Source organism: Thalassophryne amazonica, chromosome 1 (assembly GCF_902500255.1).
Source record: "Thalassophryne amazonica chromosome 1, fThaAma1.1, whole genome shotgun sequence".
Classification (NCBI taxonomy): domain Eukaryota; kingdom Metazoa; phylum Chordata; class Actinopteri; order Batrachoidiformes; family Batrachoididae; genus Thalassophryne; species Thalassophryne amazonica.
In genome coordinates, this window is record NC_047103.1 from 164,999,039 (window position 1) to 165,026,184 (window position 27,146).

General features: G+C 43.3%; 1 protein-coding gene across 15 annotated transcripts in view; it reads right to left on the reverse strand.

The window, feature by feature from the left end:
* LOC117517476 (protein unc-80 homolog) overlaps positions 1-27,146 on the reverse strand; it is a 162,615-nt gene that overhangs the window by 98,018 nt on the left and 37,451 nt on the right. For 10 of the 15 annotated variants that reach the window (XM_034178522.1, XM_034178542.1, XM_034178528.1 and 7 more), the window contains exons 16-21: positions 22,157-22,207; positions 21,525-21,673; positions 18,846-19,009; positions 16,815-16,913; positions 16,517-16,725; positions 11,688-11,794 (exon numbers count right to left, since the gene is read on the reverse strand). In XM_034178522.1, the coding sequence (XP_034034413.1) occupies positions 11,688-11,794; positions 16,517-16,725; positions 16,815-16,913; positions 18,846-19,009; positions 21,525-21,673; positions 22,157-22,207 (779 nt within the window). The remainder of the gene's footprint in view (positions 1-11,687; positions 11,795-16,516; positions 16,726-16,814; positions 16,914-18,845; positions 19,010-21,524; positions 21,674-22,156; positions 22,208-27,146) is intronic. The other 5 variants (XM_034178607.1, XM_034178599.1, XM_034178615.1 and 2 more) reach the window with 2 other exon arrangements.

The following is a 27,146-nucleotide window of genomic DNA, read 5'->3' on the forward strand; positions in this document are numbered from 1 at the left end:
AAGCCATATCCAAATTATTAAAATCAGTCGATTTCTTACTTTTTGAACCATGAACCAGATCAAGTATTTCCCTTTCATGAGTACCACCAATGAACATTGAAACAGATTTGTTAAACGTTGAATTATTTACCCAGAAGTTATTAGTTGATGAGTCAATCTTACTGGCAAGATTTTTACCCACATTAACGAAGTATTCATTAAAGTGTTCAGCAATAGACTCGTCGTTATCAATCGTGATGTAGTTGTTACTCTGAAAAAATGAAGGATAATCTCTAGTTACTCTATTCTTTTTTACTATTTCATTTAATATGTTCCATGTGTTTTTGATGTTATTTCTATTTTTGACAAGTAACTCATTATAATATGTTTTTTTTACTGAGTCTCATGATATTGATTAACTTATTCTTATATGTTTTATACTTACTTTCAGCTTCCTTAGTTCGTAGTTTTATGAATTGTTTATATAGTACGTTTTTCTTTTTACATGCCCTCTGAAGCCCCTTAGTTATCCATGGTTTGTTGCTATATTGATTTCTATATATTTTGTCAACAAATGGACAGTGTTTATTATACAAACTGGAAAAAATGGAAATGAAAGCATCATATGACCTGTCAACATCATCAACAAAAACATCTGACCAATTCTGACTTGATAAATCCTCCCTTAAATTATCAATTGTTTCAGGTGTTACTTTTCTACTCATGAATTTGATATTGCTTCGATACTTACAACAACCCTCCAATGCAAAGACTGAGAAAACTGGCAAGTGATCACGGATTTAATACGTTTTCTTCTTCCCACTCCTTTTCAAGCTAAAAGTAGGGAGGGGTGTTATTTCAAAAATGTTTGAAATCTATAAATTTTTGCATGGAATATGGAAATATATATGGAATAAAGCATAACAGTATAATTTTTGGGTCATTTGGTTCCAAAAACCCATATGGTAAGGAACGTTTGAAAATTTCAAGTAACGCGTGTGTCTGTTGACGTCGAAAACCACTCTGTTGCTTATAATTAGTTCATTGTGGCCATGTCATTCTTTACATGTGATGATTATACTCAACTGATGTTTCTGAAATAAAAACTACATAGATTTTTTGTTTGTTACAATTGATCGTAACATATGTACTGAAATTAGGTTTTTTGTCAATTAGTCTTAAAAAACACCAGATAGGCTTATTACCTCCGTCAAGGAGGTTATGTTTTCAGTCGCGTTTGTTTGTTTGTCTGTCTGTTTGTCAGCAGGATAACTCAAAAAGTTTTGAACAGATTTTGATGAAATTTTGTGGAGTGGTTGGAAATTACAAGAGGAACAAGTGATTAAATTTTAGTGGTGATCCGGATCCGGATCCCGGTGCTAACGCGTTAGCATGTCTATGGCATTTTCAATGTTAAAAGTTAGCATTAAGCAGTTGCAGCTGTCATCACGTTCGAGTGCATTTGTTTTTAAATTGTAATATTTCTTAAATGTATTTTTGTTTATATATTAATAATCTAATGATTATTATATACAATTTTAGAGAAAGAGACAAAAAAGAAATAGATCACTGTGCCAAGGAGGGAATCTCTTTAGGGTCAGTGACCTTATGGCCTTGTTAAGAGAAGTGTTTCATAAATGTTAAAAAATTCATATATTTGCAGTTTAGTTGAATAATAAATTTAATTTTGTCTCTTATTTGTTTTTGTCTATAAGCACATGCAATATCAATATCAGTGCTCAGATGACAGTAGCTTCTGGGAAAGGTGCAAGTTGCAATAAACTGTGATGCCAAGCGCTAAGGATACATGCTATCCAGTCACAGCAGATGAAACGTTTTTACTACTGAGCAAACATCATTATTAGACTTTTTTAGGTTCAATGATTCCACGGCGTGTAGATGTTATGGCGTCAGTGACCCCATGGCCTTGGCGGAGGTTTGCACTCTCTGAGTGCTTCTAGTTGTTACTATAGACGTTTAATATAAACTTGGGGTCAAGCAACATTTGGATCCAAATTTCAAGTCTCTAGGTGCAGCAGTTCTCAAGATATGACATTTTCGTCGATATTTTTGGCGATTTTTGAATCCGATATCTTCACTGGCTCCGTCCATATGGGTTTTTGGAACCAAATGACCCAAAATTGATCCTGCTATGGTTTATTCTGTGTATATTTCCATAATTCCATGCAAACATTTATAGATTTCGAAATTTTTGAAATAACACCCCTCCCTAAAATAATATAGCACCTTCAACTGCACCACAGACTAAAACAGTTAAATGTGGTTTATTAAATATTAGGTCTCTCTCTTCTAAGTCCCTGTTAGTAAATGATATAATAATTGATCAACATATTGATTTATTCTGCCTTACAGAAACCTGGTTACAGAAGGATGAATATGTTAGTTTAAATGAGTCAACACCCCCGAGTCACACTAACTGTCAGAATGCTCGTAGCACAGGTCGAGGAGGAGGATTAGCAGCAATCTTCCACTCCAGCTTATTAATTAATCAAAAACCCAGACAGAGCTTTAATTCATTTGAAAGCTTGACTCTTAGTCTTGTCCATCCAAATTGGAAGTCTCAAAAACCAGTTTTATTTGTTGTTATCTATCGTCCACCTGGTCGTTACTGTGAGTTTCTCTGTGAATTTTCAGACCTTTTGTCTGACTTAGTCCTTAGCTCAGATAAGATAATGATAGTGGGCGATTTTAACATCCACATAGATGCTGAGAATGACAGCCTCAACACTGCATTTAATCTATTATTAGACTCAATTGGCTTCGCTCAAAATGTAAATGAGTCCACCCACCACTTTAACCATACTTTAGAGCTTGTTCTGACTTATGGTATGGAAATTGAAGACTTAACAGTATTCCCTGAAAACCCCCTTCTGTCTGATCATTTCTTAATAACATTTACATTTACTTTAATGGACTACCAAGCAGTGGGGAATAAGGTTCATTACAGTAGAAGTCTTTCGGAAAGCGCTGTAACTAGGTTTAAGGATATGATTCCTTCTTTGTTATGTTCTCCAATGCCATATACCAACACAGTGCAGAGTAGCTACCTAAACTCTGTGAGTGAGACAGATTATCTTGTCAATAGTTTTACATCCTCATTGAGCACAACTTTGGATGCTGTAGCTCCTCTGAAAAAGAGAGCCTTAAATCAGAGGTGCCTGACTCCGTGGTATAACTCACAAACTCGCAGCTTAAAGCAGATAACCCGTAAGCTGGAGAGGAAATGGCATCTCACTAATTTAGAAGATCTTCACTTAGCCTGGAAAAAGAGTCTGTTGCTCTATAAAAAAAAGCCCTCTGTAAAGCTAGGACATCTTACGACTCATCACTAATTGAAGAAAATAAGAACAACCCCAGGTTTCTTTTCAGCACTGTAGCCAGGCTGACAAAGAGTCAGAGCTCTATTGAGCCAAGTATTCCTTTAACTTTAAATAGTAATGACTTCATGACTTTCTTTGCTAATAAAATTTTAACTATTAGAGAAAAAATTACTCATAACCATCCCAAAGACATATCATTATCTTTGGCTGCTTTCAGTAATGCGGGTATTTGGTTAGACTCTTTCTCTCCGATTGTTCTGTCTGAGTTATTTTCATTAGTTACTTCCTCCAAACCATCAACATGTCTATTAGACCCCATTCCTACCAGGCTGCTCAAGGAAGCCCTACCATTAATTAATGCTTCGATCTTAAATATGATCAATCTATCTTTATTAGCTGGCTATGTACCACAGGCTTTTAAGGTGGCAGTAATTAAACCATTACTTAAAAAGCCATTACTTGACCCAGCTATCTTAGCTAATTATAGGCCAATCTCCGACCTTCCTTTTCTCTCAAAAATTCTTGAAAGGGTAGTTGTAAAACAGCTAACTGATCATCTGCAGAGGAATGGTCTATTTGAAGAGTTTCAGTCAGGTTTTAGAGTTCATCATAGTACAGAAACTGCATGAGTGAAGGTTACAAATGATCTTCTTATGGCCTCAGACAATGGACTCATCTCTGTGCTTGTCCTGTTAGACCTCAGTACTGCTTTTGATACTGTTGACCATAAAATTTTATTACAGAGATTAGAGCATGCCATAGGTATTAAAGGCACTGCGCTGCGGTGGTTTGAATCATATTTATCTAATAGATTACAATTTGTTCATGTAAATGGGGAGTCTTCTTCACAGACTAAGGTTAATTATGGAGTTCCACAAGGTTCTGTGCTAGGACCAATTTTATTCACTTTATACATGCTTCCCTTAGGCAGTATTATTAGACGGCATTGCTTAAATTTTCATTGTTACGCAGATGATACCCAGCTTTATCTATCCATGAAGCCAGAGGACACACACCAATTAGTTAAACTGCAGGAATGTCTTACAGACATAAAGACATGGATGACCTCTAATTTCCTGCTTTTAAATTCAGATAAACCTGACGTTATTGTACTTGGCCCCACAAATCTTAGAAACAAGGTGTCTAACCAGATCCTTACTCTGGATGGCATTACCTCGACCTCTAGTAATACTGTGAGACATCTTGGTGTCATTTTTGATCAGGATATGTCCTTCAATGTGTTGGGAAAGTGTAGGTACACAGACCCACAACAGGGGGCGCAAATGAACGGACAATGGAGTGGGTCAAATAACAACACTTTACTGTTGTGAATGCGCACAACAAATACAACAGATTACAACAATGGTCAAAAAGTCAATTCATAAAGATGTCGTGTGGGCAGGCTTGAAGATAGGAGACGTCTGTCCAAAGCAGAACCGGAACCACATGATTTCCTCCGCCGCCAGACCCCGGGAATACTGGAGCCGCCAAGTCCCGAACTCCCAGGTGGCCACTGCCTCCGCGTGTCGGACTTGGTACTGCTGGCGAGGAACAACAAACAATTAAATGTGGGCGCGTTTGCACCCAGCAATCCACATGGCAGGAAAACTACCTCCACCTCTCGTTGAAAAAAGAAACAGATTATCTGCTGTCCAAACACACACAAGCAACAGATATTCCTGTCATAAACACAGTCAGCTGAGAATGTTACCTTCCAGGTAGAAACGATATCTCGGCAAAGAGGTGGAGACGTCATCCTGCTGATATACTCCTGCCGATCAGATGATTGGTAACAGCTGTTGCAGGTGATGCGTGACAGCTGTCACCCTGGCTGCTCCTGTGAGGCGGCAGCGCCCTCTGGTGCCTGGAGCCCGCACTCCAGACAGGGCGCCCTCTGGTGGTGGGCCAGCAGTACCTCCTCTTCTGGCGGCCCACACAACAGGACCCCCCCCTCAACGGGCGCCTCCTGGCGCCCGACCAGGCCTGTCCGGGTGGCGGCGGTAGAAGTCGGCCAGGAGGGCCGGGTCCAGGATGAAGCTCCTCTTCACCCAGGAGCATTCTTCAGGTCCGTACTCCTCCCAGTCCACCAAATACTGGAAGCCCCGGCCCATCCTACGGACATCTAAGAGCCGGCGCACAGTCCAAGCCGGCTCGCCATCGATGATCCGGGCAGGAGGTGGTGCCGGACCGGGAGTACAGAGGGGTGAGGTGTGATGGGGCTTGATCCGGGACACGTGGAAAACGGGATGGATCCGCAGTGAGGCCGGAAGCTGAAGCCTCACTGCGGCTGGACTGATGACCTTGATGATCTTGAACGGACCGATATACCGGTCCTGCAGTTTAGGGGAGTCCACTTGAAGGGGTATGTCCTTGGTAGACAACCACACTGCCTGCCCTGGCCGGTACGTAGGGGCCGGGGTCCGCCGACGGTCTGCATGGGCCTTCGTCCTCATCCGGGCCCTCAGCAAGGCAGAACGGGCGGCAGGCCACACCCGACGGCACTTCCGTAGGTGGGCCTGGACCGAGGGCACACCGACCTCTCCCTCAACCACCGGAAACAAAGGAGGTTGGTACCCCAGACACACCTCGAAAGGGGAGAGGCCGGTGGCTGCCGACACCTGGCTGTTATGGGCATACTCGATCCAGGCCAGATGGGTACTCCAGGCCGCCGGGTGCGCGGCTGTCACGCAACGCAGGGCCTGCTCCACCTCCTGATTGGCCCGTTCTGCTTGCCCGTTGGTCTGGGGATGATACCCGGATGAGAGACTCACCGTGGCCCCCAGTTCCCGGCAGAAGCTCCTCCAGACTTGCGAGGAGAACTGCGGACCGCGATCGGAGACGATGTCTGTTGGGATCCCATGCAACCGGACGACGTGGTGGACCAGGAGGTCCGCTGTCTCCTGGGCCGTCGGAAGCTTCGGGAGGGCCACGAAGTGGGCCGCCTTGGAGAATCGGTCCACTATCGTGAGGATGGTGGTGTTGCCCTGGGACGGCGGGAGGCCCGTGACAAAATCCAGGCCGATGTGGGACCAGGGGCGATGGGGCACGGGCAGCGGCTGGAGCAGTCCCGAAGCCCTGCGATGGTCAGCCTTGCCCCTGGCGCAGGTGGTGCAGGCCTGGATATAATCCCAGACATCGGCCTCTAGGGACGCCCACCAGAAGCGCTGCCGGACAACTGCCACGGTTCTTCGCACCCCTGGATGACAGGAGAGCTTAGAGCCGTGACAGAAGTCCAAGACTGCAGCCCTAGCTTCTGGTGGGACGTAGAGTCTGTTCTTCGGCCCAGTTCCGGGGTCCGGGCTTCGTGCCAGGGCCTCCCGGACGGTTCTCTCTACGTCCCAGGTGAGGGTGGCCACAATGATGGGTTCCGGTGGATCCAACAACTCCGTTTTGACTTCATCTTCATGTACCCGGGACAAGGCATCCGATCTCTGGTTCTTGGTCCCGGGACGGTAGGTGATCCGGAAGTCAAAACGGCCGAAGAACAGTGACCAGCGGGCTTGCCTGGGGTTCAGCCGCTTGGCGGTCCTGATATACTCCAGGTTCCGGTGGTCAGTGAAAACCGTGAATGGCAGGGACGTTCCCTCCAACAGATGTCTCCACTCTTCAAGAGCCTCTTTCACCGCAAGGAGTTCTCGATTGCCGACGTCATAGTTCCGTTCGGCCGGGGTCAACCTGCGGGAAAAATAGGCACACGGGTGAAGGACCTTATCGGTCTTCCCGCTCTGGGAAAGCACAGCTCCTATCCCTGAGTCCGAGGCGTCCACTTCAACCACTAACTGGCGACTAGGATCGGGCTGCACCAGAATGGGTGCAGACGAGAAGCGCCGTTTCAACTCCTTGAACGCGACATCGCAACGATCCGACCAGGTGAAGGGGACTTTTGGTGAGGTCAGGGCTGTCAGGGGGCTAACTACCTTACTGTAGCCCTTAATGAACCTCCTGTAGAAATTAGCAAAGCCGAGGAACTGTTGCAGCTTCCTACGGCTAGTGGGTTGGGGCCAGTCTCTCACCGCCGCAACCTTGGCCGGATCAGGAGCGACGGAGTTGGGGGAGATGATAAACCCCAGGAAGGACAAAGAAGTGCGGTGAAACTCGCACTTCTCGCCCTTCACAAACAGCCGGTTCTCCAACAACCGCTGCAGGACCTGACGTACATGCCGGACATGAGTCTCAGGATCCGGAGAAAAGATGAGTATATCGTCTAGATATACGAAGACGAATCGGTGCAGGAAATCCCGCAAGACATCATTAACCAATGCTTGGAACGTTGCGGGGGCGTTTGTGAGGCCGAACGGCATGACCAGGTACTCAAAGTGACCTAAGGGGGTGTTTAATGCCGTCTTCCACTCGTCTCCCTTCCGGATCCGAACCAGGTGATACGCATTTCTAAGATCTAGCTTCGTGAATATTTGGGCTCCATGCAGGGGCGTGAACACTGAATCCAACAAGGGCAACGGGTATCGATTACGAACCGTGATTTCGTTCAGTCCCCTATAATCAATGCATGGACGAAGTCCGCCGTCTTTTTTACCCACAAAAAAGAAACCTGCACCCATCGGGGAGGTGGAATTCCGGATCAACCCGGCCACTAAAGAGTCCCGGATGTAGGTCTCCATTGATTCGCGCTCAGGTCATGAGAGGTTGTACAGCCTGCTGGACGGGAACTCAACGCCTGGAACCAAATCAATGGCACAATCGTACGGACGGTGGGGGGGAAGGGTGAGCGCCAGATCCTTACTGAACACATCTACAAGGTCATGGTACTCCACCGGCACCGTCCCCAGATTGGGCGGGACTCTGACCTCCTCCTTAGCCTGGGAACCGGGAGGAACCGAGGAACCTAAACATACCCGATGGCAGGTCTCGCTCCACTGAACCACTACCCCGGATGGCCAATCAATCCGGGGATTGTGTTTTAACATCCAGGGGAACCCTAAAATCACACGGCAGGTAGTAGGAGTCACAAAAAACTCAATCTCCTCCCGGTGATTTCCTGACACCACCAGAGTTACTGGTGGTGTCTTATGTGTGATTGGTGGGAGTAGGGAGCCATCTAGTGCCCGCACCTGCACAGGCGAGGTAAGTGCCACCAGAGGGAGCCCTATCTCCCTGGCCCATCTGCTGTCTAACAGATTCCCTTCAGAGCCCGTGTCCACCAGTGCTGGGGCCTTCAGGGTTAAATCCTCATAAAGGATTGTCACTGGGAGTCGTGTGGCAATATGGGTATGTCCCACGTGAATGTTTTGGCCCACCCCTAACCCAGTGTCTAGGGGCGGGCGTTGATGTTTTAACCGCTCGGGGCAGTCCCTTACTTGATGCTCTATTGAGCCACAAACAAAGCACGCTCCGCGGGCCAGCCTCCTCTGTCTATCTGGTGCCCTAAATTTGGCCCTGCTCGTGTCCATAGCTTCGTCAACAGGGGGAGCTGTCACCACACGGAGCGTAGAGGCCGTGGAGCGTGGGGAGGGCGGAACTCGGTCGGAACCGGAAGGGAGAGGGACGGCGCGTGCCCGGCCACGCCCTTCGTCTCGTTCCCGACGGCGTTCTTCTAACCGATTGTCTAATCGTGTAACGAGATCAATAAGCCCGTCTAAATCCCGCGGTTCGTCCTTGGCCACCAGGAGCTCCTTCAGGACCAACGACAGTCCGTTTACGAAGGCGGCGCGGAGGGCAGTGTTATTCCAGCCGGACCTTGCAGCTGCGATGCGGAAGTCGACTGCATAAGCAGCTGCGCTCCGGCGCCCCTGTCTCATTGACAGCAGCACGGCTGAAGCAGTCTCTCCTCTATTTGGGTGATCGAACACTGTTCTGAACTCCCTCACAAACCCATCATATGTCAGAAGGAGCCGTGAATTTTGCTCCCAGAGCGCTGTAGCCCAAGCGCGTGCCTTGCCGCGAAGCAGATTAATTACATAAGCTATCTTACTAGCATCAGTCGCGTACATGACGGGACGTTGTGCGAAGACGAGCGAACACTGCATAAGAAAGTCCGCGCACGTCTCCACACAACCCCCGCACGGCTCTGGAGGGCTTATGTATGCTTCAGGGGAAGGTGGGAGGGGTCGTTGAACGACCTGTGGAACGTCACTGTTGCGCACAGGATCGACAGGAGGGAGAGCCGCAGCAGCGCCCTGAGGGCGCACCTCCACCTGCGCGGCGAGAGCCTCCACCCTGCGGTTAAGGAGGACGTTCTGCTCGGTCATTAGATCCAACCGAGCCGTAAAAGCGGTGAGGATTCGCTGCAACTCACCGATCATTCCTCCTGCAGACGCCTGTGCGCCCTGCTCTTCCATTGGCCGTTCAACAGCCGGTTGACGCCCCTCGGGGTCCATGACGATGGCCGAGATATCCTGTTGGGAAAGTGTAGGTACACGGACCCACAACAGGGGGCGCAAATGAACGGACAATGGAGTAGGTCAAATAACAACACTTTACTGTTGTGAATGCGCACAACAAATACAACAGATTACAACAATGGTCAAAAAGTCAATTCATAAAGATGTCGTGTGGGCAGGCTCAAAGATAGGAGACATCTGTCCAAAGCAGAACGATTTCCTCCGCCACCAGACCCCGGGAATACTGGAGCCGCCAAATCCCGAACTCCCAGGTGGCCACTGCCTCCGCGTGTCGGACCTGGTACTGCTGGCGAGGAACAACAAACAATTAAATGTGGGCGCGTTTGCACCCAGCAATCCACACGGCAGGAAAACTACCTCCACCTCTCGTTGAAAAAAGAAACAGATTATCTGCTGTCCAAACACACACAAGCAACAGATATTCCTGTCATAAACACAGTCAGCTGAGAATGTTACCTTCCAGGTAGAAACGATATCTCGGCAAAGAGGTGGAGACGTCATCCTGCTGATATACTCCTGCCGATCAGATGATTGGTAACAGCTGTTGCAGGTGATGCGTGACAGCTGTCACCCTGGCTGCTCCTGTGAGGCGGCTGCGCCCTCTGGTGCCTGGAGCCCGCACTCCAGACAGGGCGCCCTCTGGTGGTGGGCCAGCAGTACCTCCTCTTCTGGCGGCCCACACAACACAATGCACATATTAAGCAAATATGTAGGACTGCTTTTTTGCATTTGCGCAATATCTCTAAAATTAGAAAGGTCTTGTCTCAGAGTGATGCTGAAAAACTAATTCATGCATTTATTTCCTCTAGGCTGGACTATTGTAATTCATTATTATCAGGTTGTCCTAAAAGTTCCCTAAAAAGCCTTCAGTTAATTCAAAATGCTGCAGCTAGAGTACTGACGGGGACTAGAAGGAGAGAGCATATCTCACCCATATTGGCCTCTCTTCATTGGCTTCCTGTTAATTCTAGAATAGAATTTAAAATTCTTCTTCTTACTTATAAGGTTTTGACTTAGACTGCTGGGGGGTTCCCATAATGCACTGAGTGTTTCTCTTTTTGCTCTGTATGCACCACTCTGCATTTAATCATTAGTGATTGATCTCTGCTCCCCTCCACAGCATGTCTTTTTCCTGGTTCTCTCCCTCAGCCCCAACCAGTCCCAGCAGAAGACTGCCCCTCCCTGAGCCTGGTTCTGCTGGAGGTTTCTTCCTGTTAAAAGGGAGTTTTTCCTTCCCACTGTCGCCAAGTGCTTGCTCACAGGGGGTCGTTTTGACTGTTTTTCTGTAATTACTGTATGGCTTTTGCCTTACAATATAAAGCGCCTTGTTTGTTGTGATTTGGCGCTATATAAATAAAACTGATTTGATTTGATTTGACTGTACATATGTATTGGATACATGTATGTATTTTCCTCTTGTGATGATTTGCTCGGAATGAATTAATAAATCAATGAATGAAAATGAGTAGCTGGGAACATTTACTGACTTTAATGCCAGGTCAGGACTGGAATACCTCACTCCAGCCGCCCCTGACACCAACAGATGTTCTAGCAATAACTGCGAGAGGCTTTTGGTTTTGATCCTCTTTCCTAGAGTAGATGACAACCGTAAAGCAGACAGGAGGTAACCTTGACATTGTTTGAGTGTGTGTCAGACAGCATAGACCATTTCACTGTGACAATTTCTTGTTCTTGTTACGTCTGCCAAGGACGTAATAAAATCGTCTGCGTTTAGATATTTATTTATTTATTTGTCTGTCTGTTAGCAGGATTATGTCCAAACTATTGCATGGATTTTGATTAAATTTTCACCACAGAGAGATATTAGGGCATGGAAGACTCCACTGAATTTTGGAGGTGGATTGGCAGATGTCAGAAATCTCGGTTTGCTCTATTATTTTAAGTAATATGTTTCAGGAGGTTAAACAAGGGTTAGCATTCATAAAAAGTTATCACTCTCATCATTTGTCCAGTGGCAGTGTGCAGGCAGTGCTCCCAATCTCCTGACCTTTGAACTCTGTCGTATGAAAGAGAGTCGATCGACTGAGCTGATGTCCAGCAGGTCCTCGACGCCATCGGTCAGACCCGACAGAGATGAGCGTTTTAACCAGTTACCTGGAAACAGAAAGATGAAAAACTGAAAGTCAAAGTTAAGAACAAAGAAAAGTGCAAAGCCACATCGTGCACACACACTGCGTTCCACGTGCACACTCACAGGGGTTTGACAGAGATATGAAAAAACACAAGGTCACTGACAGATATGACATTCAGGGTATTTGAACAAAAACTGATTCTCACTTAGAAATAATCAAAAGGAAAAAAAATTGACAAATCTGGGTGTGTTTTTTTTTTTTTTACTAGATAATTTAATTAAAGACACCGGTTGAGTGGTACTTGCAGATATATTTATACCACCATCAAAGACGTTCAAGGTTGTGTTTTTGTCTACTGGTTGAACAGTAGAATTGTTCAACAAAAAAAATGTTTGTTTCACTACACTTGCTGTGTGCATGTAGGCAAAAGTCAAGAAGTTATTGGGGTCAAATGTCAGATTACCATAACCTTTACTGTCTTCATGCTCATGAGTACTGTTACCTAGTAGATACCAAAACATTATATAGGTTATATGTAATTAAAAAATCCTTATAGTAAGAATCATTTTAGCAATTAAAATTAAGAGGTTAGTAATGATCTGAATTGCAACAATTTGGTGAAAAAGTTGGATGTAACCTGTGAAAAAAAATTTTTGGGGGGGAGAATCAAAAATTGCAACTAAGCCTTAAGGCCCCTTCACACATAAAACAAAGTTGGGTGAAAGAAGCAGAAATCGGCTGAAGATCCGCAAACAAATGACAAAATGGAGAACCGTGAAACAATCCACCCGCTGTCGGGAGGGACACACAGTCGGACAGTCGTGCACGATACCAGGGTGATGGTTTCATGCATGCTCGTACGCGTGCATGAGCACAGTGTGAGCAGCTGGAGCGTGTGACACCACATCGCACCACTGCTGTGGGGGAAAAGAAATAAAAACCACACACCATAAAATACACCACAAATTATAATATTTAATCTCTCTTATTGAGCAAACAATACACACGATACACATACATGCCACATGTGTTGAGTGGGGAGCCGACACACTAGCACACCACATGTGTTGGAGGGGAAGCACTTGTGTAGCACTTAGACAATTTTCACAGACAGCTCGAATGTGGTCATCTGCACTCTACTCCCATGCCGGGAGTGTGAACAGCCCCAGCGAGCGGTGTTGGGTGTTCATGTGTGGCACCTGGAATTTGGCCGATACCTGCCGAGAGGGGGGGGGGTCGAATGGGCACTCGCAGGGCACTTGCTGTCTTTCAGCCACTGGTGTGCGCAAATGGTTGTGGCAACAGCTGTACGAGGTGTTTGACGTGGCTCAGATTTTTCACAAGTGGCAAGAAATTCCTCCTTTGTGCGCCAGTTGGTTTCAATTGTGTTATGTGTGAAGGCACCTTTACTGATGTTCTTTTTGGTTTTGGTTATGTTCTGACAGAAATCAGGTGGAGCAAAAAATACCAAAAATGATTGTCGTCTCAGTTATGATCTAATGTGATCCTCTACTTAGACAACAAAAGAAGGAATAATTTGCACAAAACAAGTTGAACCAGGTCAGAAACACGGAACACAGAGCAAACATGGAGATGATTCCACGTGCACATACGTAGGACAGAGAGAGTGAGTGGCAGGCGGACAGTCCCACGGCATGCTACAGCACACAAAAAAACAACAGACCAAAGAGATGAAGTGACTTGGCCTTGTGGGAGAATGTGTTCCAATGACAGACAAACAAAACACGTTAGTGAATCCCAGTCTTATGAGTACAGCAAAGAGGTATGAGCACAGAGTAAAAAAATACACATGGAAACTTTGTCGCCATCAAAGTTTGGTTACACGTTTCTATTTTAATGACTTGAGCACAGAGTAAAAAAATACACATGGAAACTTTGTCGCCATCAAAGTTTGGTTACACGTTTCTATTTTAATAACTTGTGCAATAACACAGGTGGATCCAGGGAACAGCAAAGAGGAGAGGGAAACTGTCCCTTGCACAAAAGGCCTGGCCCTTCTTGTGGCCCCCATGAAGGCAGAAGACACAGCTGGACACTGACAAGGTTTTGTTATTTCAGCTGACAGTTGAAAGCAAATAATAAGATCAAGCTGTTTTGAACTATTTACCTATTAACAAGATCCAACTGAAGGCACCTTGACACTGCACAAATTTGATCGCCGCACTGGCACATAATCTGACGTGCCATTGAGTAAACCCGTCGTAAACTGTTGCAAAGTGTGCATAAACTGTAGGCAGCTACGTGCCAGTGCGCAAAGAAAATTTTGAAATGTTAAAAACATCTGGCACTCATTAATTTCGTGAACTAGTGATGAACATTGCACAAACTATTCGAAAACACTGCATGTCATTGTGTGTCGTTGCGCGCAGGGCATCTGAACCTGAAATTAAAATTATGACAAGATGTTACAACTATAATAAACATAACTTTACAGATACATTATCTAACTCATAAGACAAGATTCCAAATGTGTTCCCCACTGCAAAACACGCACAACATAACCTGCAGCTGTAGATAATTTCTTGTGATTCTGGGAGTGATGAGAGAATGGTTTCATCAGCCAAGTTCTGAAAGCAAATGCGTCATCGGCTGCAAAATGATTATTTTGCATAACGTGGCGTCAAGGAGGACAAGCATGGCATCAAGCGGGACGCATTGGCACAACGAATTGCGCGGCAGTGTGCGGATCAAATTTGTGCAAGTGTCAAGGTGCCTTAACAGTTACTGGTTACAGCAAATATTTTTCTTTTCATTATTTCCAACCTAAAACTAGTATTTACCATTTCAGGAAAATGTCCTCAAGGATGGAAGAAATTATTTGATAAAAAAATAGAGGTGATGAAAAAAATATATGTGAAATGAAAGAGAAATGGTCAACTGTTTACCATTAACAATAATCTACTGGCAGTTAACACTGACTGCATTAACTCACAAACAGAACATCGCACACATGCCAAACTTACGGTATCACATGAATATGAAAGCTGCTGATGGTTTTGTGCTCATAGTCAGACCTGTTCACTTTCTTCACCTCTTAATAGATGGTCAGGTTAGCTGGTAAGCTTTCAAACTGTGTGTGTGTGTTTTTTTCCGATGCTATTTAGATATTTATGGCGTATGGTAATGTCCGACTTGGTTTTTCTAATTATGTTTTTAGCTTTCTGGTTTGTAACGAACGTAATATGCGATCCGGACCAATTGTCACTGTAATAGTCTGATATGGGAAAATATCAAACCGGAAATCAGCTGATCAAAGCGCGCGTAGCGTCGTAGCCATGTAATAATACAGTGTATTACATCTTTTTGACTCAAAGACCTCTGACAAGTTTTGGGTTTTCATCTCAAACGGTGTAAGTCTTACAAACTTAAACTTACAGTAATTTCTTGTGTTGACTATTTAACACAGATCTGTACTTGTTTTCTGTACTTGGTTTGGAAGTTTTAAAAACAAGGAAAGAAAAAGAAAAATTTATTTAGATGGGGAGATTGCACCTTGAGAAAAAAAAAGTTCTTTAAATGACTGTTGAGTCGTAGACATAAAGAAATAGTCATACACTGCAGAACGGTCATATCTCAGAATTCCAACTAAGATATAGATGCTATGTGGTAAAACAAATGGACTATTCCAACTTTCATTTCTGAGATAAAACAAACGGAGTCTTCAAGTTGACTTATCTTGTATATTCAAGGCAGCAGGTCAACTTTCATTTCCAATATTGCTGATAGTGCAGACGTTCATGTCAGTTAAACTGCAACAGTATGGGGGCACTATAGACACTAAAAGCATGTTTGGCAACAAAAATTACTTGCCTTAAACTAGTCCTCCTTCCCTCTCTTATATATCTAAGAAAGGCTGAACACCCCCACAGCCCATGCACCTGCAAAAGACTAAAAAAAATTCTTTAGTATCCCCATAGAATCCCTCACAAATCTCCTTAAGGCAAAATTTACGCACCTGAGTTCCTGAATGTTACGCTTGAAACCAATTCCACTTATTGGCTGAATTAATGAGACGATAATACACTCATGAAACAGCCCCACATTCAAGTGCAAGTATTTCTGGTCGCTTAAAAATGAGGAACTAAATACACAATGTGCGGTAATTCTAACACCATTCGTTGACCTTGCTTGAATGTGATTACTCTCACATTAAAGATGGCTGTCTTTATTTACTTTCAACTTATGCTGACAGCTAAAAATATATATATATTTTGTCATTGTTTGACTATTTACAGAAATAACTGTAGATCCTTTATTAAAAAAGTACAAAACAAACAAACAAACAAACAAACAAACAAAACAAAAACTCCAAACATCCACTGGACTCTTGGAGGTGTTTCATCCAAAGTACCTTATTTTCTGGACTATAAGTCGTGCATATTTTTTATAGTTAGGGAGGTCCTGCTACTTATACTCTGGTACAATTTATATACCGAAAAATCACACATTTGTTTGATCATAAGAATAATGACTTCCCCAGGAATCAAAGCACTAAACAAAAAACCTCTAATAATATAAAAAGATGACAACAATACAAAAAAACAATCAAACAAATTCAAGAACTAATGATACAGAAAGAAAGGTCCGACTTATACTCCAGTGCAATTCATATACGGGTTTTTCCTCTTCACGATGCAATTTTTAACAGGTTAGACTTACACACTGGTACAAACTGGCAAATTAACGATATTGAAAGAAAGCACTAGATTACAGCGCCCCCTACCTATTGGAAGTTTCAGTTTCTTGCGGAGGGAAATGCGTCGGGATCGTGAGCGGGATCGCCGTTCAGTGGTGGTGCCTGAGTGGGCGGTGGTGCACTCTGAGGTGTCCTGTTCTGATTGGCTGCTGGTGTCACTGGCTGCGCTCTGCGATTTGAACATCTTCCTCCAAAAGTCCTTCCGGCCCAGCAGAGTACCCGGGACCGGTTCTTCACTGCAGATGCAGTGATTCAATGCAAGGATTAAAAAACAAACAAACAAAAAAACATTTTAATGTAGGACCTGTAGGATTCTGGGACTCACTGTTCTGGGGTCTGCGGGGGTCGACTGGAGATGTAGCTGCGACACTCATCTGCGGCATTTGACACCTGACCTTTTTCCCCGGACACGCCCACCTCTGACCTGCACACACACACAGAGAGTGCTCGAGCAACCTGATCCACACCTGCACTGAATTTGACCCTCATCATCGCTACCAGCAAATTACCATGTCTCACAGACAACTCCAGGGGGGCTTAATGTGGCTGACGACCCCCCCGCCGCCCTATAGACACACACAGGAATTTCAATAGCCCATGAGCCCACCAAACAAATTGACATTTGCCCAACAAGATTTTGTGTTTTTGTCAAATCAGTTGGCTCAGTGGGGAAAAAGGTAGACCTGTGTTTGATTCCCTCTGTAGACACATGATCTGGGAAACTGATCTGTGCTGTGTAATACAGTCAGTACGTTCGGGTGTATTAGACTCAGAATCAGAATCAGAATCGCCTTTATTGTCATTGTAATTTGCATTACAATGAGATTTGAGTGCAACATTAACACAGCTCGTGAAGATGGAGCTACATGCCCAGGACTACAGGTACTTTTGGCGGCATGCTGGATTAGTGGTTAGCACTGTTGCCTTGCAGCAAGAAGGTCGTAGGATCACTTCCCGTCTGGCCCTTTCTGTGTGGACTTTGCATGTTCTCCCTGTGTCAGTGTGGGTTTCCTCCAGGTCAAAATCATACTTATTAAGGTTTGCTCCTGACCAGGGAAGCATCTTTACAACTGGAGTTGGTACCCAGATGCCAGACTGTGGCTGCCCCCTGCTCCTAGTGGTTAGAATGTGTCCTTTTTTTTTTCTTATTGTGGTATGATGAAATTGAGAAATGTGAGAATGGCAGATAAACACGCACAAAGAATGTCAGGAAACAGCTTCCATCCTAATCGCTGTAGTTCTTTGATTTGATTTTAGTTTATTCCGCAATAAAATTACATAAAAATACAAAAACGTACTGCTGTGGATAACACAAGAAAGCTTCTGATATGGATGCTTATTTACATTGTGGTCCTCAAAAAAAGAAAAAAGGAAAACAGGCATGCACAGAAATAAAATAAACAAATTTAGGCTTACAAAATATTAATAATGACAAAGAGAACTAAAAAAGTAGCCTGAGAGAAAGCGATTCCACCCTGAAGTATAGAAATAAATAAAATAACCAGCTATAAACATCACAAAGACACACTTAATGAGAATACAAGCAGAAAAAATTTTAAAGAATAGACTTAAGTACAGAAATGGAAAAGCTCAACAAAATGTGTTGAGGAAATACATAAACAGACAATAATAATAAATAATTCAATTTCAATTTATTTTCATTTATATAGCACCAAATCACAACAGAGTTGTCTCAAGGCGCTTCATACAAGTAAGGTCGAACTTTACTAACCCCCAGAGCAGCAGTAGTAAGGAAAAACCCCCTCTGAGGAAGAAACCTCAAGCAGACCAGACTCAAAGGGGTGACCCTCTGCTTGGGCCATGATACAGACACAAATTACAGAACAATTCACAAAACAAATATACAAGAAATGCTGTTGATGCACAGGACAGGAGCAGCAAGTAACAATGATTACGTGGTTTAGTGATTAGCACTGCTGTCTTACAGCAAGAAGGTTGTGGGATCACTTCCCACCTGAGCCTGGAGTTTCTCTCCGTGTTTGCGTGGGTTCCTTCTGGGTGCTCTGGTTTCCTCCCACTTCCAAAGACAGACAGGTTAGATGAACTGGACACTTTAAACTGACCGTAGTTGTGAATGTATTTGTCTGTCTGTATGTGGCCCTGCGGCAGACTGGCGTCCTGCCCAGGGCGTAACCTGCCTCACACCTTATGACTGCTCCAGCACCACTTGTTGCCCTTAATTGGAGTAAGTGGGTATAGAGAATAAATGCTTCAGCTAAAAACCTGTATCCAAGAACTGTGATTGGATGAAAAATACTCGATTACTGCTTCGAGAGACGGGAGTTTATCCTGATTGTTCAAGGACAATTCAACAAGATCAGACAACATTTGGTACCTCTTGGGTCCAGGCAGTTTGGGCTCCTCCCTCTCCTCGGGTTTCTTAGTTGTCGTGACTTTCTCGGCACTGTCCAGGAGCGCGCTCAGCGCCACCCTGCGAAACACGTTGCCATGGGCCTCCTTAATGAATTGCACCAGCTGACGGATGTCACAGTACAGACCCTTAAAAAGACAAACCAACAAACAAGTGAGAGTGAAAGATGTGTGAGAAGACAGATGACAGTGAGCACTTGAAGTACTTGTAAATTACTGATTATGCATGAGTGCACGGTCAGAGCCGATCTTGCCACCAGCTCCAGCTTGTGAGTGGGTGGCCTCTGATGTCGTGCCATAATCAAGCCTGCTTTGAAAGTGTGTCATCTCCTGCCAACACTCAGCAGCCCTTCCAGGCTGAAGGCGGCACAGAGTGGACGCGTGACATCACTGCTCTAGCTACGCTTGGAGAGGATGCACAGGGTTTGTTTGTTTTGAATTCTGCAGAATATGGAAAATTCTTCATGCATTATGGGAGAATGTATTCCATATAAACTGAGGAACTGTAACAAATTACTGCCATTGATTTTTTTAACAACACTCAAAGTGTTAAAGGAAAATCAGTGCAGTCAGTACAAATATATCCATCTCATTTATTACTGGAGTGGCAACAGCAGTAGTTGCCAAATCGTGTAGCCTCACAGCAGCTCAATAAGCCAACTACAACAATTTGTCTAGCTAACTCAAAAATGTGTTGTGCTCGATTATCAGAAAATGTATTTTGAAACAAAACCAAATGAATAATAAAAAATAAAATCACAAACACAGCAACACATTTGTTTATAACAAAAATCTAATCATTAATGAAATCTGAGTCAGAAATAAATAGTGTCTAAAGAAGCGGAGGTCAAATATTCCAATTTTTGTAATCTGACTTTACCAGAGTACAATTGTTGCAAAACCAAATCTACGTAATTTTGTGACATATAGTTCCCTCAGATTGTTACCTTATTATTCAAAGAGTGACTGAGTTAGCTCATTAACCTAGCCCCAAGCAAAAGTGTATTCTGATTCTGTCAGCACTTTAATAATGTAAACTTAGGCTGCTGTCAATTTAGTAATTTCACACAAAAAATAAGTTAAAATAAATAGGAATGCAAGTACAGTTTGCTCGTAATGCCAATGATTACATCCTCACTGACCATAACACACAAATTAATGCAGAATTATTGAAAGGCTAAATATTCACTTAAGACTGTGCAGATACTAAAAAAAACAAACAAAAAACAAAAAAACAACTAACATATTAAACATATTAATTTGTTCACCATCATCAGCCATGACATATAATCCCAGTTCTTTATACCTTTTTCATGTCCCAAGGATCTTGAAATAGAGCAATATCACCACCTGGTGGCGATATTGCGATATTAATGCAGGAACAATAGAATTTTGTCAAGAGCTTTAATATATATAGGAGCTGATTACCCACTCTAAGGTGGGTTTTATTTAGAGACTGAAATGAAAACTTCATCTTCACCAACAAAGGTCTCACCTCCCATCTATTCCAGATTCCAGAGAACTTATAGGGCACCACTAAAGCTGCCTCAAAAAGAGACCACCTCATGGTTCACCACATTTCTTGCCTGTACATTTGGTTTGAAGAGGGAGATGTTCTCAGGGGTTCCAGTTCATGAACATGCCATGTGAAAAAGAAGGCTGAGAGATCCACGGCAATGCATTTGAGAGTCTGTCCCTGAGCCTTGTTGATGGTCATGGTAAAGCACGGCTTGACAGGAAAGTGAACCCCGCTGAACAGGAAAGGTAGATCTGATGGAATTATCGATATTCAAGGGAGGAGGACGATGACGTCACCTTTGTACGGACTGCAGGAAATGGCTAATTCGATGATGTTCTGGTGTAGCTGGAAGATGACACAGTGAGTTCCATTGGGACGTCAATAGTCTATGTCACTCTTCATATGGCAAAGTATATATGTGCCAAAATTGGCTCAATTCTGAGATGACGTTTGGACAGGAGAAGGACATATGCACACACACATGCGTGTGCTCACACACACACAAAACCCTGGCAAGAAAGTGTGTGGTTAGCCAAACCAGCAGCACTTTATGTGGTGATCTCACGTTCATCTGAGGAGCTGCTTCACTGACGTTATCGTTCGACGGACACAGTTTGTATGTAAAATTGTATTAACAGAAATCACGAGAAGCAAAATTTACCAAAATCTTGCTCAAATGGATTTTAGGCCAATAACGGCATCCTTACAGTTTTTGAAGTTATCCAGGCTATGAAAGGAACCAAAAGTGTCAGTAACATTATCCAAAATAAACAGTTCCTTGTCCATTAAAGTTGCATAAGATGCTGTTCTGGAAACGTACGTTTCTTCAACAATGGCAGATTTTTGGTAGTTTAGTCTTTATTTATCTTTAAGTGTTTGAGTGTGTATGAAAACGAAGACAAAGATTGTTTAATATGTGTTTTTAATTTGACGAAAAGTGCATTTAAAGAAAAAAAAGTGCATTTAAACTTGATTTAAACAAAAGAAGAGAGGAAAAAAAATGCTACCAGGCCTGTGCACGTATAATTTACTTTTCCAGTTCCTGGTAGGACCAACTATTAAGGAACATGAAAAACAAATACAGAAAGAAAGAAACAGATGGACATAATTTTACAAATTTCTCACCAGATTCTCTGAGCTGTGTAACTCGTGTGTGGTCGAGGCACAGCGAGTGATCAGGGACTTGAACATGCAGCCCACCACCACTGCCTCCATATTCTGGGCCAACGACTTGTTGTCCCCAGTAGCGAAGTTATTCCCAAAACCAGCCTTGTCTGGAAGCAACAGGGAGGCAGGAGAGACCACGGATCACACAGGAGGTGATTTAGTTAGTGAGGCAGAACATTTACTGACACTTTATCAGACTGAGTATAAAACAGTGAAGCCCGAACATCAGGGAATGAAAGGTGAGGGGGCAAAGAAAAGGCACAAAATCATAAGCATGGGTGGGGTGGGGTGGGGGATAGAGGAGCAAACTGAAAAGGATTCTGGGTAGGAATCAAGGAATACATGCAAGTGACTAAGGCCTGCTATAAAAAAAACATGGGGCTTATTCTCTTGGTCCAGTCAGATGATACATACTAGATTCAATCACATAAGGCTAAATTTTGGAGTTGCAGGCGAGTTTTGTCACTTTTGAACAGAGTGAGGGGTGCAGAAATGGAAGCGGTGCCAAGGGAAGGGTCTGATCAGGTGAGTATATTCATCTTATTGCTACTATCATTGACTGTTATTGATTATTGATCAAGTGTATCTACCGATGTTTCTTTTTTTCGCCCTCCTGGACCTCTCACCTGCACTGCCGTTCTCTGCAAGAGAAAAGAGGCGGGGCACAAGTTGATTGACATCAGGCCAGCACAGACATGTACGCGGTGTCAGAAAGGACATGGCACCCCACCTCCAGAAGGAGGCGAACTTGAGACACACGCACACACAAGAATAAGACCCACACACCACAAGCCAAAAGTAAACCAGGTGCCCTGTGCGCTTTCGGAATTAAAGCACTCATCGGTTCAGTAGCTTGCCAATTGTGACAAATGTAATTACGTGTAAGTACCTCAAATTTCAGTGAAACTTGAAGTTGGGTGTAAAATGTGTCAGTGCTCAGCTGTAAAGTCACTGATTGAGCAGCGATGTAATGGGCAAAGCTTCGGATTGGCAAGTGTACAGAATGGATGAGTGAGTAAGGAAGGAAGGATTCAGCTCACTGAGGTGGATGAAGAAAAGAAGGGGAGATGGCAGCAGGAGGAGGAGGATGACGACGGAGGGACACAGAAGCAGAGAAAAGTGGAAGGAAGGGTATTGAGCCTCCAAGGACAATTTGGGCGTGCATTAGCATGATACTTCACGTTCTTCTCGTGATGACTTTACCACTGAAGGACACGTCTAAGTGCTGTGACTTCCAATGCACACAGATAGACAAGCTGACTGGAGACAAAATTAGACAGGGAGTATAATTTTGTCTCCAGTTGCTTGATATTTCTTTCTTTCTTTCTTTCTTTCTTTCTTTCTTTCTTTCTTTCTTTCTTTCTTTCTTTCTTTCTTTCTTTCTTTCTTTCTTTCTTTCTTCTTTTTTCTTTCAATATTTATTTCATTCATTTAAAAGAAAAAAAAAACAGAAAAGCAGAAATAAAGCATCTCAGTTACCAGAATGAAAAGGAGCAGAGAGAAGTCTTATATTTTCTGCCCCTTTTTACAATACAATCTTTCAATATCCAGTGTCATTATTCAACATTATTTAACAGATTGTATTTCTTTAACTTGTCACATACCACTGACTTATTTCATAATTATGACCATTATTTAGCAGATTACATCTCTGACAGGTTACATTTTTAAACTTAAAACATTTTAAACATTATTAACAAATTACCTTTTTGACTTCCTTACAACCCACTGACTTATTTCATAGTTTCATACTTACTTAATACATCTAGTTTAATACGTTTTTAAAATAATTTAAGCGACCTTAATTCTTTAATTTCTTTGTTGAGACTGTTCCATAATTTTACCCCATTTACTGCAATACTCCGTTCCTTTACTTTGGTTCTAAATCTTGGTTTTCTAAAGGTGTACTAAGACTGTGTGACATTACATTGAAAACTACCACCCAGTTTTGGAGGAGCTGTCCTTATAGACAGACAGACATGTTAATACTGTCCCTTACAAAGTACAAAGTCAAACTATTTCTCAATTTAATTTTATATTTATTCAAGGTCACACTGAAAAACAGGCCTGGGTTCTGAAGAACGTATCTCTCACAGGAGATCCATCTGATCAGAACCCTGAACAATGGACTAAAACAGTTTTATAAAGCACCACATGGGTGTGACAAAGGCGGACCTTATTTCACAAAATCCTTCCCTTATTGGTCCCCGTGGGCATTAGAGGGAGGTCCAGCCCCCTCTCTATAACCCACGCGATAACGGGACACATTATAATTCATACTGTAACTTGAATCTCTTTGTTCTAAGTGGAAAAAACTGGTTCAACCCAGTTTGACATGCACATTTAGACAAATAACAGACTAAAATTATACCAAGCTAAGAATATAACCGTTTAAGTAAAGTAATTACGTAATACCGAAACAAACAGCAAAGAAAACAAAATAACAAAAGCATATATAAACACACAAATAAATCTAACAGAAGGACAGACAGGGTGATTACTGTTGAGTGTTTTGTCATTACTCATGATGCAATGTTTCACCACGTAAGGGCGCAATGCATATAAAATTAGTGGAAGACTTCTGGTTTGGCCTGTGTTATTATGTCACTGAGTATTCAATATTTAAGGAAAAATACTTCCTATTGGTTGTAATAAATCCAATGATATATGTGAATGTTTCACACAACCACACCATGTCATCTTATAGGTAATGACAAAACATCATATATATCCCCCCATCCCCAACCCAAACCTTTGATTAAGAGTGGTATAAAAATATTGTAGCGACCTTGCAATAAGGTTCGCGTTAAAATATTTTATCTGTTCCGTGTTCTCTGTGTTTATTGGCTGTCTGGTGCATCGAAGGAGGGAGGGGAAGTAGAGAGAGTGGAATAAAAAAAGACCGGTGAGTTGTTCTAAGCTGAACTCAGTTGTAAATGCACACACCTCTGTTTTGATGGATGCTACAACCACAACCTGTGAGGAGTTTCTTCAGTTTTTTATTGACAAGGTTTCATCAGTCAGACAGAACGCTGATCAGAGCTGTAATATTGAGTTGTCTGCTCCTCGTGCACATTCTGCTGTGCTCGAGCAGTCTGAGCCCATTTCTTTAGCATCTCTCGCTGATGTTGTAAAACACATAAAACCTACAAGTTGTCCTTCAGATGTTGTTCCAGCTAAGGTGCTGAAGGAGGTTTTTAATACTGTTGGGGCGGGTCTCCTAACTTTTATCAATGCTTGTCTTAGGTCAGGGTCTGTTCCAGCTGCTTTTAAACATGCTGTGGTTTGACCTCTTCTTAAAAAACCTCACCTGGACTCATCAGTTTTATCCAATTTTAGACCTGACATCTGCCATTTCTATCTAAGGTTTTAGAAAAGGTTGTCTTTTTACAGTTACAATCATTTTTAGAAGACAATCTCATTCCTTGAAAAATTCCAATCTGGGTTTAGATCGCGACACAGCACGGAGTCAGCACTTTTAAAAGTTCATAATGACATCACTGTGTCGGTGGATGCAGGGAATCCTGCTGTGCTGGTTCTGTTGGACCTCACAGCAGCCTTTGATACTATGGATCACACAGTACTTGTCTCTCGGTTAGAACATTTTATTGGCATTCATGGTACTGCACTTAAGTGGTTTAGATCATATCTGGCTGAAAGGAGCTTTTCTGTCATGATTGGGGACCTCTCCTCATCAAATGTTCATCTGTCTTGTGGAGTGCCGCAGGGTTCTGTCCTTGGGCCGATTCTATTTTCTTTGTACATTCTGCCATTAGGGTCAGTTATAACCCAGCACAACCTGTCCTTTCATTGTTATGCAGATGATCTGAAAATCTATCTGCCGGTGAGGACTAATGGGAGTGATGCTTTGTCATCATTATTTAATTGTATTCGTGATGTAAAGCAGTGGCTGTCCCAAAACTTCCTTTACCTGAATGATGGTAAAACTGAGATCATGGTGTTTGAGCGCTCTGGCATACCAAATGTGGTAACACCAAATTTTGGTGCTTTGGCTAACTATGTAAAACCAGCTGTCAAGAATTTGGGAGTGATATTTAACAGCTGTTTGAGGTTCGATCAACAGATAAATTCTGTTGTCAAAGCTAGTTTTTTCCAACTTCGCCTTTTGGCTAAAATAAAGCATTTTCTCAGTAGACGTGATCTTGAGACGGCCATTCATGCTTTCATCAGCTCCAGACTTGATTATTGTAATGCACTTTATTCGGGCATTAATCAGTCGTCTCTTGCATGTCTCCAATTGGTGCAGAATGCTGCTGCTCATCTTTTAACAAACACTTTTAGACATGAGCATATTACACCCGTCCTGTACTCACTCCACTGGATTCCAGTTCATTTTAGAATTGATTTTAAAATTTTAATGTTTGTTTTTAAAGCTATTTATGACCTTGCACCTCCCTACTTGTCTGAAATTTTAACTTTGCGCACCTACAGTAGGACATTAAGGGCGTCTGGCCAGCTTTACTTAGATGTTCCAAGGGCAAGATATAAACGCTGGGGTGATCATGCTTTCACGGTAGCTGGCCCCAGACTGTGGAATGAGCTACCTCTTGAGTTACGTACTATTCCTGACCTAGCACTTTTTAAATCTAAGTTAAAGTCTTATTTATTTAAACTGGCTTTTAACACTTAGTGGGGAGGTGACATGTTCTGTTATTTTTATGTTCTTTTTATGTGTTGTTTTAAAATTTTATTTTATATGTGTTTTATTTTTGTAAATTTGTGTTTTTAATGTTAAGCACTTTGGACACCAGTCGGTGCTGTAAAGCGCTTTATAAATAAATGTTGATTGATTGATTGACTGATTGAGCTGTGAGCGTTGCTGTGTTGTTGGCGTGGTTACGGCCGATAGTAACCATTATTTCACTGCAGAATAAAGAGCCGTCTGCTGAAACTCCTCATCATCTTTTCAACATTGTGACGAGTGTTACACTGGTGTCAGAAGTAAACCACCAGAGCTTCACTTGCTGATGGCGGTTAGCCGCGGCTAGCTCGGTCCCGGCTAACTTGCCTTAACAGCCTGCAGACACTATGGCGACTTGGCGGGGGAAAGCCGAAGCTTGTCCGAGAGTCAAAGATGAGGTGATGGACAGTGTTTATGAGGGTGCATCAGGGTGTGACACAGAGCTTGGCCATTCTTCAGAGCACGTGCCCTGCCTGAGACGAACTGCCAGGGGGCTACCTGCTGACGCCGGCTTTGACTCGTTGAGTGTGGCGGTGGAATGCACAGGCACGAGAAAGCCCACCAAAAGTGACACCGGGCCAGATGTAAACAAACATGGCGGCACCCAGTGTAACCAAGTCCAAGTGAAAATGCTGAAATACTCCGGTTGGATGGACTGGGAGGCCTTCCACGCACAATTTGAATTGTTGGCACCTGCAGGCTGGTCAGACGACAGTGAAGCACTCCAGCTGGCTCTGTGTCTTACAGATGATGCTTTAACATTCTTGCTGCTCCTTAGCCCAGCCGAAAGAGACAACTACAGGGCTTTAGTTGGGACCCTACAGAGGTGTTTTGTACAATGGAGTCAGTCTTGTGTTCTGCGTTCAGAGCTGTCAGAC